The 13,140-nt window shown below is 38.3% G+C and overlaps 1 protein-coding gene across 2 annotated transcripts in view; it reads left to right on the top strand.

Annotated features, from left to right (window-relative positions):
- The window catches only part of LEKR1 (leucine, glutamate and lysine rich 1), a 195,819-nt gene that overhangs the window by 76,150 nt on the left and 106,529 nt on the right, over positions 1–13,140 (top strand). The window contains exon 6 of one of the 2 annotated variants that reach the window (XM_081302791.1): positions 6,702–6,887. The exons of the other annotated variant lie outside the window; for it this stretch is intronic. Within the exon in view, the coding sequence (XP_081158917.1) occupies positions 6,702–6,887 (186 nt within the window). The remainder of the gene's footprint in view (positions 1–6,701; positions 6,888–13,140) is intronic. 2 annotated transcript variants of the gene reach the window in all.

Genomic DNA, 13,140 nt, shown 5'->3' with positions numbered 1-13,140 from the left:
AGTTTTCTGGACCATAACCATAAAATAGCATCAATGTAAAAATAGAAAATGAAGAAAATGGTCAAAAAAAAAAAAAAAAAGAAGAAAGCCAACAACATCTGTAACTGTAATCTCATCTCATTTAGAGAGGTACCATCCCTGTTAACATTTTGGTATACAACTTTCTGAATTTTTTTCTTTCTATATATCTATATATTATGGACATATGGTCATGCCAATTAATGATGTTACATAATATTTCACTGTAGAAATGTGTCTTATTTATCAAGTTTTCTATTCATGGACATTTAGGTTGATCATAATTTTTGCTATTATAAGTTAATTTTGGGTGAACATTTCACACATGCATCTTTGTGGTCTTATCCCATTTTTTCCTTCATATTTAATTACTAAAAGTGGAGCCAAAGCAATTAATTAAATGCTTTTCATCTAGAAGGAACGTTAAATCTTGTTACATTTTATCTGACATGGAGAGATGAGAGTTGATTTTCAACCCTTGACTTTTACATTCATCATTACCCATGATTGCTTGAGAAGCTGGAATGTTTTATTTAGAAGTTCACAGTGATGATCACAGAAGCTTCAAGATAGAAACTCACACACATGGACAGTGTATTCAATCCTCAAGCAGGAGCTAGTGGACAGCACCATGGGGTGTGCAGAACTGACATTTTATTATTGGTTGAGATTTCCCTCCGTAGGGCCGTAGGGCCATCAACAGAGTTCTAACCCCTGGACATGGGTGTACAAACAGGTACGGAGTGTGTGCCAAACTCCAAAGGTGCCTATGCTTGCTTTTTACAGTTTCTTTGATCAATTTGAGTATACTTGAAATTTAACAGAAGTTCCATGTAAATGTAAAATAAATTCATTTTTTTTAATAATCAGTATCTTAAATCTATATAGAAGATAAATGGAGCACAATATTTTTAAAGATAAATTCTGGCAAAGCTTGAGAATCTGTCACACCTACATGAAAAATGAACAAGGGCCTGAGAAGCATATAGACCTGCCCTGTACAGCATGACAGCCAACAGCCACCCCTGGCCATTGTGCACCTGAGATGTGGCCGATAGACTCTTGCTGAAATGATAACTGGGATATGTGGAGTTGAAGTTCACACTTTAGAATTAATTTTACTTGTTTCTCTTTACATTTTTAATGTGGCTACTGGAAATTTAAAATCCTGTGGCTTGTCTTATGTTAATGTTTGTGGATGTTGCAGGTATAAATAAATAAACATTTCCACACTTTTAAAAACTTTAAAAATATTGTAATTGGTATTTATAAAAAATGATAAGGAAAATGTGATTTTTTTAGCCGAAGAATATACACTTGTCACTCTCAATCTTAACTTGTCAATATCTCTTATTCCAGTGTCTCTTACTCCTCTTATTCTGTTCTGATTATTTAATTCAGATTTTAATTAAATTTATCAAACTTTTCTCATAGACAGTGATGTTAGAACTTGAGTCAGAGCCAGGAGGAATCTGCAGGGAATGTGGGATCCCGGGTAGCTTTGCCTGGCTGCCACATCTGGAGAAAGGCTACTAGAGCCACTGTGTCTGCTGGGCCTAGCCTGTGCTGGCCTGTGTTATGGCTTCAGCTCTTGGCACCCAACGGTGTGAAGTGTCCTAAGAGAAGGGACCCAGGTGCAGAGGGCCAGAGTCCATACCCTGGCTCAGCAGCACACTGAGATCTGGAGCCTCAGTGTCCACATTTGTAAGGAAGGAAACACTGAAGAAACCTGGCATAACAAGGAATCGGGATGTGGTCACTGCTCCTCTTCTCTTTTATTCTAAACCCCATGCTCCCTCTGTCATATTTATCTCCTCTTGTGTTTCAGAATGGTATTCTTATTAGTCATACTATTTATCTATCTATCTATTTATTTATTTATTCTTTTACTTTGAGACAGGTCCTCGCTAATTTGCCAAGGCTGACCTTGAACTTGCAATCCTGCTGTCTCAGCCTCCCAAATTGCTGGTATAATAAGTGTGCACCATGGTGCCTGGCTCAGTTTATTTTGGGGAAGGTTGTACACACACTTCAGTAGCAGAAGGACAACCTTTTCAATAAATGATGCTGGGCAACTTTATATCCTTAAGCAGAATAAATAATAAACAAATAAAATTCCTTAACCTAAGACTCACACCTTACACCTCCAAATAAATCACAGAAATAAATATCAAATGAAAAACTGTAAAACTTTTTTGGGAAAAAAATGGTACAGCCCATGATTACTCCAGAGTTCTTAGGCATAGGCTAAGAATATGATACTTACAAGGAAAAAAAATCAATAAATTGGATCTTAGCACTTAAGAACTTGGGCTCTGTGGAAGACCCTGTTAATAGGATGAAAAGGCACTACAGAAGCCAGAGACCAGGAGATACTTTAGCTTGCCATATACCAGGACAGGCGTTGTATGCAGAAGAAAGAACTCTCAAAACTCTGCATTTTGAAAAATCCAGTTAGAAAACAGGTAAAGGATCTGAGCAGGAATTTCACCAAAGGGAGTAGACTGGTAGAAAATAAGTGCTTGGAAAAATAAATACTCAATATCTTAGCGACTAGACAAATGCAATATAAAAGCATCTGTTGGAATATCTAAAATTGAAAAGACTTACCTCACTAAGTATTGATGAGGATTAGAGAAACTAGATCACTCAGCATCTCCAGTAGGGATGTAAAAGATTATAGTCATTCTAGAAGATAATCTTGCAATTTCCTTTAACACTAAAAATGCACTTCTCACATAACCCAGCAATTGTGCTCCTGGGCATTTACCCCAGAGAAATGGAGTCTGTGTTCACAAGAAATACCTGTATGTAAATGTTCCTAGCATTCCATTCATAGCCCCAAACTGGAAGCAGTCCAAATACCCTTCAGGGATGAAAGACAACCATCTATATCCATTCCATATACTACTTCCCAGCAACCAAAAGAAAATAATTGTTAACCCACACAACTTGAATAAGCCTCAAGGAAAATTTGGTAAGTGAAAAAAGCCAGTTCCAAAAGCTCACCTATAGCATATGCTTCCATTCCTAAAGCATTCTGAAACAACCAATGCAGTTTCTAGAGGTTAGGAATGCTCGGTTAGCACGTCTGTGTTTGGGTCATGGTGTCCTTATATGAAGCTGCACTGTGATAAAAATCACGTAGAAGACACACACTGGGATGTTTACAGCTGGTAAAATCTAAATAAACTCTGATTTTATCTGTGTAGATTTTCTAGTTTCATTGTGTACTATGGTTATACCAAGGGCCCCACATGGGGAGTAGTGGAGCTAGGGAACAGGACCTCCTTATGTGCTTATCATCAAGTTTCTTTGAATCTATAATTATTTCAAAATCATATTTAATATTTAAATATTTAAAACATTCAAAAGTCTCCATACTATTTTCTGATTTCTTCATTTAACAGCTCTAGGTTATGAGGATCTTGTCCCATTATAATAAAACTAAGTAAGGTCATGAGAATTAATGCTTACACTGTGTCTGTAATATTAGAATTCCTTGATAATAAGGTTCTAGAGGTTCATTAATCACATAATGACCTATAATTTTAAGTTCATTTGATATATAAGACTAAAAAGATAGGAAAATTTTTTTTTACAGTGCTGGAGATTGAGCCCAGGTCCTCACACATGCTAGGCAAGGGTTTTATCACTGAGCTACACCCTCAACCCTATAAAAATCTTAACAAGTTGAAGAAATTGATTGCATGAGATCAATGCTAATAATTGTACCCGTATTACCTAGTAAAAGACGTTTTGCTTCCACTCTCAAAACAAGCATTGTCTGAGTAGCTTGTCTTTTTCTTTCTTCCTTTTTTTCTTTTTTCTTTTTTCTTTTAAGCAGTGCTGGGAATTGAACCCAAGGCCTCATACATGCCAGGCAAGCATTCAACCACTGAGCTATACCCTCAGCCCCTGAATAGCTTTTGAACTTTTAAAATTCAAGTTTAGAACTGGACTTAGAAATATAATAAGACCAATGAAATCTAAGGATAAAACAGGCCTTTTTCCTTATCTATCCTGTTAAAAATGTTTCTTCCCTTTGGAAGTCTGACTACCAGTCTGATATTAAGAAACATGAGGCATGAACTGCCTGCCTCTGAAACGAAGGCTGAGGCAGATGGGTGCTCAGTGTGTTCCCCCAGGCTTTAGTAGACTCTCTTAGAAGCTGTGCTCAGCTATGCCTTTCTCATAGTGTAGGTGTCCACTGAGTCTCTCAGTTAATTCTGGATGTTTCATAGGAACTATGAAGGAAATATATATGAGGACGATATTATCCCTGGCCTAAAAGGACTTGTAGTCCAGTGGTGGATCACATTTCTTTATGATCAGTGCAGTGCAAATGTGTAAGTTGGTTGTATGAAGATTAGGACACAGCTGGATCAGGTCTGAAAAGATTTCCACAGAGGAAGACCAGATGTTTGGGGATAGGAGGATCTTCTTCAAGGGGTGGTGCTGACCAGGGGAGGCCCAAGGCAGGTACAGTGACCAATGTGGGTTGACCTGGTAGGGATTATAATTCCTGAACTCCAGTCTAGGACCCAAGACTGACAAGTATGAGGTTGTATAATGGGAGAAGGCAGGATTCAGACTTGACCCCAGGGCTGCCCTAGGTACAGGAGTGTAAATAGTTTGCCACACAGTTCATATCCACTGACTTTCTTAATGCCATGATAGGAATATTGCCACTTCTGTCAATTTTGAAATCTTGCTGTACCTTTCCACATTTTTAAACTACATTTTACAAATAAATTTGTATTGCAGATTCTTATTCTTTTAATGTCAGAAAGTCACATTGACACGAGTAGTTATTTTAGAGACTGTGGTGTTCACTAACAGAGTCAGCCTGCTTAACCCAAGCAGTGTCATTTTGGCAAATGATAAATAGGTGACAACATGTGTGTGCTACTGTACGTGTCATTCTGACTTAAACATAGGTACAGTTGTGCTACGGTAGTTTATTCAGACATTAGAAGCTACCTTGATGACTACAGAAACACAGAGAGACTTGTTAGGTATGAGAGAAAACTGTAACCTTATTTTCTTAAACTTCAGTCTTTAAAAAATTTTATGTACTTGTGTATTGATAGTTATCCTCACAGAAATGGATGCATTATTCTAAGTTTTAAGAAGCAGGTTAGCTAATCTTGGGGCAGAAATTTCCACATAAAGTAACCATTGCACCATAGTAGAGATGTACTTATTTGGTCTCTGCCAATTTATTTCTCCAGTCATTTTGAGCAGAAACTTAGAGTGAAAAATGTACCTGACCCTCATTTCCAGCCCAGGTCGGCGGTGGGTGCCCCTCCCTTCCAGACTCCCTTTTACTCCTTTCCCTGGGCTATGTTCCAGGTCCTCCTTTTCCTCACCTTCCCATAAGGCATGTGTCTTCTCTGTTCTGGTCACTGCTTTACAGCTCCTGTGACCATTTGCAGGCCATGTTGCCTCTCCTGTATGTCTGTCTTCTGGCCGTCCTTGACCATGTGGCTGCCATGTCTGCTGGTAGTCTGAAAAGCAATAAAATAAGCCAGTCTCCCCAGAACACCAGTCACACCTGATATGGTCCCACATCAGGAGAGGCTAGCCAAGAAGGGACGCCAGTTGAGCCCTCTGGAAAAGCACACCATCTGGATTTTCATGTAGATCGTATCCTCGTTAGTTCAACTAATTGTGATTGTACAAATTCTATAGTATTAATACTGTGTGTGCATACATATATTTTAATGGTGGTTTATGGTGCAATACTGAAAACATTAAAGAAGAGGAGTTTGATTATTATTCTCTTTTAATATTTATTCTTAAGTTTTAGATGGCCACAGTATCCTTATTTTACATTTATGATGTATGTGGTGCTAAGGCTCGAACCCAGTGCCTCATGCATGCTAGGCGAGCACTCCACCACTGAGCCACAACCCCAGCCTCTGATGATTATTCTGACCAACAGTATGCTTCACATATTTCTCAACAAATTCTATAAAATTAGCACATTTCAATCTAAGAACTTCAAAGATATATTTTTATTAAACTTTTATTAAAGAGATAGAATAATGACTGATCATTGCTATGATGGATTCTGGTCTCATTTTGGGGGTGGGGAAACAGGATACCATTATAATCATTAAAACATATTTATTAACTAATAAATGTTACCCAGAAGTTTATCAGCTTTAGCTACTTTATCCTTCTTGCCCTTTTCTCCCCTATCACCTTTCTTTATAATTTGTATAGAATGCACACTAGTCATTCTTTTAGAAATGCTACCAGCCAGCACATTATAAGAAAAAAAATTTATCCTGCTAGCACATTTAAGCTTACTTTTCTGAATCACATTGCCAAGAAAATAGTATGGTTTCAGTAAAACCCAGACCATTATACAGATATTATATGATTCATTTGTGAGTACTTAAGAAGTTGTCTACATTGCCATTTGGTATAATTTTAAGGTCTAAGAAACAACTACTGAATTCTTTCATGCATCATTTAGCAATACAACCCCTTTCTCATTTCTTTTTCAGAATCACTACTGAATTTAAGTTTAACCTTTTGGTTAGGTCTCGTTATCCTCCCAGAAAAGATAGTGTTGGCTTCCAACTGTTCATTTTCTAAAAGAAAACCAGTTTTTGGAGAAATATTTTATGCTTCAGGGTTACTTATTTATAAATTTTGAATTTTCTTTACAGAGATAGAGACATTAAATAAAACTTTGACAGCGTCACAGAGAACTAAGGTATGCCTTGAAGAGGAAATGAAAAATCTCAAACTCTTGTCAGATACAGCCATCTTGAGGTCCCAGCAGATTCATATGTCCAAGCAGCAGGAAGAAAACTTACAAGTCAGATGCCATGATTTGCAGAAAGAAGTACTAGGTAAAGAGCATTTTTTTTCTGTTGTTAGCAATTAACCATAATGAGGAATTTTCTAGAATTTTTTTTCTTATAATCACAACAAAACCTTGCTTTAATCAATTTATCCTGCAAATATACTTATCTGTAACTGTAAGGGTAACCATGTCTGGGATTCCGGCTTCCTTGTATCCCTTCAGCCGTGTCATTGAGAATGGTAAGACTTATGGGTGTGTACCGAAGACGTTGTAAGCCCAGAGAGGAAGGGGACCTGGCCCCAACATAGTCTTCAAGGGCACACCCCCAAAGAACCCACTTTCTCTAGCTAGGCCTGCCTCCTGAAGTTTCTACCACCTCCCAAGAGTGCCATCAGCTGGAGACCAAGCCTTCGGCACATAAGCTTTAAGGGGACATGTAAACTCCAGACTGTAACACCTGGTCAGGTATATTATAGGATGCCCCTCTGTTAGAATTATCTGAGTTTTTTCCTCATGATCACTGGAGTCATTAGCTTGGGGAAGGAAAAGACAGAGTGCTGTTGTCACTATGGCATTAATCTTTTCACAAGTAAGTATCAACATAATGTGTGGCGGCCATCCATGTCAACTTTCATGACCTGGCCTCATGACTATGATTTCCTTTCTCCTTCTCTCCCCTGTATTCTCTGGAAGGAGTTCTCTATGTACACTAAGACTTGAACTGGAAGTCTGCCCCTCACCTTCAGGGAAGCAGTCAGAATGCCGTACTTGGAATTCTTCTGCGTGGAAGATTTATCTTTTCTCCACATTTTTAATGTATCATTTACATGGGGATTTTACAAATGGATTTTAATTTTTTAAATTTTTTATTTGGGGCTACCAGGGATTGAACTCAGGGGCACTCAACCACTGATCTACATCCCCAGCCCTTTTTTGTATTTTATTTAGAGACAGGGTCTCACTGAGTTGCCTAGTGCCTTGCTTTTGTTGAGGCTGGCTTTGAACTAGCAATCCTTCTGTCTCAGCCTCCTGAACCACTGGGATTAGAGGCATGTGCCACTGTACCCAGCTCATGAACTTTTATTTTATACCTTGATTATAATCCAGTATTGCTTTGCTTACTTTTCTCCTCACATTTTCTGGCTTTGGCCACTTGGGTTCTTTCAGTCAGCTCCTGTATCCTGTTGATACATTCCAGACCCTTTGGGCTATTGTTTGTAACCATTATGTCTGTGGCAGCAGGAGGAAACCTCATCTCAGAATCAGTGACTTCTCTAAAGAGCTCTAATTCCTGTTATTGGAAAATGGCATTCTTGCTGAGCACCCCTCTTCCCTATCTAGAATTAATCTAATCCTTCCATGCTCTCCCTCCCTACCCCACTATGATTCACCCCGCTTATATCAGAGAAAACATTCAGCATTTGTTTTTTGGGGATTGGCTGACTTCACTTAATATTATCTTCTCCAACGCCATCCATTTACCTGCAAATGCCATGATTTTGTTCTCTTTTAATGCTGAGTAATATTCCATTGTATATATATGCCACATTTTTTTTTCATCCATTAATCCACTGAAGGACATCTAGGTTGGCTCCACAGTTTAGCTATTGTGAATTGTGCTGCCATAAATATTGACATGGCTGTGTCCCTGTAGAATGCTGTTTTTAAGTCCTTTGGGTATAGTCCAAGAAGAGGAATAGCTGGGTCAAATGGTAGTTCCATTCCCAGATTTCCAAGGAATCTCCATACTGCTTTCCAAATTGGCTGTACCAATTTGCAGTCCTACCAGCAATGTATAAGTGTACATTTTTCCCCACATCCTCGCCAACACTTGTTGTTTGTCTTCATAATAGCTGCCATTCTGACTGGAGTGGGATGATATCTTAGAGTAGTTTTGATTTGCACTTCTCTGATTACTAGAGATGATGAGCATTTTTTCATATATTTGTTGACTGATTTTATATCGTCTTCTAAGAAGTGTCTGTTCAGGTCCTTGGCCCATTTATTGATTGGGTTATCTGTTTTGTTGTTGTTTGTTTGTTTTGGTGCTTAGCTTCTTGAGTTCTTTATATACCCTAGAGATTAGTGCTCTATCTGATGTGTGAGGGGTAAAAATTTGCTCCCAGGATGTAGGCTTTCTATTCACCTCACAGTTTCTTTCTTTGCTGAGAAAAAACTTTTTAGTTTGAATCCATCTTATTTATTGATTCTTGTTTTTAATTCTTGTGCTATAGGAGTCTTATTAAGGAAGTTGAGGCTTAATCCCACATGATGAAGATCAGGGCCTACTTTTTCTTCTATTAGACGCAGAGTCTCTGATTTAATTCCTAGGTCCTTGATCCATTTTGAGTTAAGTTTTGTGCATGGTGAGAGACGGGGGTTCAATGTTATTTTGTTGCATATGGATTTCCAGTTTTCCCAGCACCATTTGTTGAAGATGCTATCTTTTCTCCAGTGCATGTTTTTGGCACCTTTGTCTAATATAAGAAAATTGTAATTTTGTGGGTTAGTCTCTGTGTCCTCTATTCTGTACCATTGGTCTACCGGCCTGTTTTGGTGCCAATACCATGCTGTTTTTGAAAACTATTTTAAGTTGCTTAAATATATCACCTATTTATAAAATTAAATAAATTTATAAATAAGACTCTGAAAAGGTCATGCTATTTGTTTTAGATATTAAAAGGACAAATTAGGGTAGATTCGCTGAAATATACATCCTACTTCTTAAAAATAGTTTTCTGAAAAACACTGAGAGTAGAAAAAGAGAACAAGGTGAACTACCCTAAGAGGACTATGAATAGTGGAGATTTTTAGTCTTGGGTTCGACTTGGTTTGGTATAAAACTTTGTAAGTGAATGATACATGAAGTTACATCTCAGTTTCCTTTGGTAACAAAGCCATTAATATAAAATAAAATGTTTTTAAAAATAGTTTTATCAAAGTGCACATCCTGTCCCCAAATCAATGCATATTGTTCTTGTCTCTCTTCTATTAATGAGCAGTGTTCTTGAATATTTTAGTTTCCTAGAAAAACACACCAGAGCACAGGGTATCTTATACTGCACCAACAGGGAGTTTAGGTTCAGTAGTAACCTTTTCATGTTTGACAAAATAAGTGATAGTATATGGGGTTCGTGGCATAATGGGTAATGATAAGAGAAGAAAGGAGGACACTTTCCCTTCTGGGGACTCCACCCCAGCCCCTCTGTGCCAGACATTTGACTAGCACTAAGCACTTGACCCAAGAATCAGCACTGCCCATTCTCTCATCTGATTGTCACATTAGTCTATGTGAGGACTTTTATAGTCCCTTTTAGGTAGAGAAACAGTCCATGGTGACACAGCTGAGACTGAGACCCAAGCTGTGTCAGGTCAGAGCCTGTGGTGGCTCATGCACTATTCAGTGAATTCCAAAAAGACACCTGAGAATACTGAACTCCTTTTCCTTAATAATAAAAAAAATAACAAATGAGTTTTTTTCTCTCCTTATAGAAATAAACCATTGACTAGGCAAGTCTTCTAAGAATTTAAGCTGTTTTTCAAAATTACATGACCACAAGAACATCAGTGGCTTGTAGGGAAGGGAAGAGAAGGGAGAAGGGTTAGGCAAGACAAGAGGACCTATTAAAAATGCACATACTTGCACATCTGCCAGGCATACTGAGTTAGAAACTCCAAGATTCTAATACTCTTTATTTTTAGTAAGTGCTCCAGGTACAATTTATGACTAGAAAAGTTTGGCACCAGCTTAAAAAAAATAGTAAGAAATATAGAAAAAAAGATGTTCCTATTGTAGCCCACTTGGGTTTAACATTAAGGCCACAACTCTGACATGACCCCAAAGCCCCCTAGGATGTGAGCAACACTGCCATGCTCCTGAGACCCACCCAGGCTGTGCACAACTACCCCACTCCTTCAGCAACCCTGCAACCACTTAGATGTCTCCTTGCAGTCCCAAGGAGCCCCTTCTCACCCATGGAGCCAGGCCAAGTGGGCCAGTATTCCTTTGCAGACGGGCAGGCCACTGTACACAGTGCTGGCAGGCCACATGGCAAGTGCTGTCCTTTTTGGCTGTATCCGCTGCACTCCTTTTACTCCCATCTGGCCAGTCTGGGACCTCTGTCCTGTGCACAGCCCTGCTGTGCTACAGCATAGGTTTCATTGGAGCCTCGCTGGGATGATTTTATTGCGTCTATGTGATTTTTCTCTCCAGTGGAGTAGACTGAGCTGTTGGTTCCAAGGGCTGCTAGCCCTGAGAATACCTATCAGCTGAAGAGCTGCTAGAGAGCTCTGAGAACTGCGCAGAGCTGCCAGTTTAACCAGACTGTAGAAAGCTGGGGAGAGCTGTTAACAACAGTGATGAAAGCTGCTGGCACTCAGAGGGCAGGGTCACACTAAGAGCTGAGAGCTGCTGGTGATCAGAGCTCAGAGCTGCTAGCACTAAGGGAGCTGCCTTTTTTTCAACTTCTATTGAAATTGTACAAAAAAAAAAAAAAAAAAAAAAAGCCCTCAACTGAATGTAACAGAACAAGGGAATTTATTGAATGAATATGTAGGTGTTCAGCATGTGTGAAGGTGGTTAGGGAGGCTGCCAACTTCAAAACCAGAATCATGCCATGAGACCTGTCTGGTGAGGGCACAGCTGCCCTGTACTTAAGACCCTGGACCCCAACCTGCTCCTGACAACTTCTTAGCCTGAAATGACTGCTCCCCTGCTTCGGATCTTGGCATCAACTATTATTAGAGCAGCTCTTGAGAAAAATACTTGAAAAACAGTCTGGAAATGAAGAACTATGTTTGGCCACCTAGCCCCAGCATATTTAGACTGTTATCAGAGGGATGTGTTGCTGCTATAAAAATGGCATATATATCTTTAGAACAGTGCAGCAAATCCAAAGTAGAATCAGATTTTAACATTAGGGTCATTAACCATGGGAAAAAGCAAAATTATATCAAAAGTTTTGTAGACATAAATAAGCCAAATACACCAAACAAAGTTAATGAAAACTGTCACACAAAAAGATACAGAATATCTTAATGGTTGGGATGGAGCAGCATGTTAAACACTATGAAGAGAAAAAATTTGCCTATTAAAAAAAAGTGGAGGGGCTGGGATTGTGGCTCAGTGGTAGAGCGCTCTCCTAGCACATGCAGGGCCCTGGGTTCGATCCTCAGCACCACATAAAATAAATAAATAAAATATATTGTGTTCAACTACAACTAAAAAATAAATATTTTTTTTAAAAAGTGGAAGCTGAGTTCAAAACCTACCCCAAACCTAAAAATAGCATACCAAAAAACCCATTTGTATTATATATGAAATGCAGAGGTTAAAACCACTCCATATAAAATATTTATTTAACTGTAACAGGAAATTCCAAATGCCTAACCAAGCATATGGTTGAAAAATAGAAATAGACCATTAACACAGGAAATTCACATGATAAACAAACACAAAAGGTTCAGTTTCTAATGACTAGTAATGTATGAGTGTACCTTTCCCCCCACGTCCTCTCCAACAATTATTATTGCTTATATTCTTAATAACTGCCATTTTGACTGGGGTGAGATGAAATCTTAACACTAGTTTTCGTTTGCATTTCTCTAATTACTAAAGATGTTGAACACTTTTTCATATATTTGTTCATTGCTTGTATATCATCTTCTGAGAAATCTCTGTTCAGTTCCTTAGCCCATTTGTTGATTGGGTTGTTTGGTTTTGTGGTATTAAGTCTTTTGAATTCTTTATATATACTGGAGATTAGTGCTCTATCTGATGTGCGTGTGGTAAAAATTTGCTCCCATACTGTGGGCTCTCTCTTCATTTCACTTATTGTGTCCTTTGCTGAGAAGAAGCTTTTTAGTTTGAATCCATTCCATTTATTGATTATTGATTTTATTTTTTGTGCTTTAGGAGTCTTATTAAGGAAGTCAAGGCCTAATCCAACATGATGAAAATTTGGGTGTAGGTTTTCTTTTATTTGGTACAGGGTCTCTGGTCTAATTCCTAGGTCCTTGATCCACTTTGAGTTGAGTTTTGTGCATGGTGAGAGACAAGAGATTTAATTTAATTTTGCTGCATATGGATTTCTAGTTTTCCAAGCACAATTTTTTGACAAGGCTATCCTTTCTCCAGTGTATGTTTTTGGCACCTTTGTCTAATATGAGATAACTGTATTCATGTGGGTTGATCTCTATTTCTTATATTCTGTACCATTGGTTTACAAGTCTATTTTGGTGCCAATACCATACCGTTTTGTTATAATAGCTCTGTAGTATAGTTTAAGGTCTGGTATTGT

The sequence above is a fragment of the Spermophilus citellus genome (genome assembly GCF_964194105.1).
Source record: "Spermophilus citellus genome assembly, chromosome: 7".
NCBI classification, from domain to species: domain Eukaryota; kingdom Metazoa; phylum Chordata; class Mammalia; order Rodentia; family Sciuridae; genus Spermophilus; species Spermophilus citellus.
The sequence above is the reverse complement of the archived record's forward strand: the minus strand, read 5'-3'. Positions and strand labels throughout refer to the sequence as shown.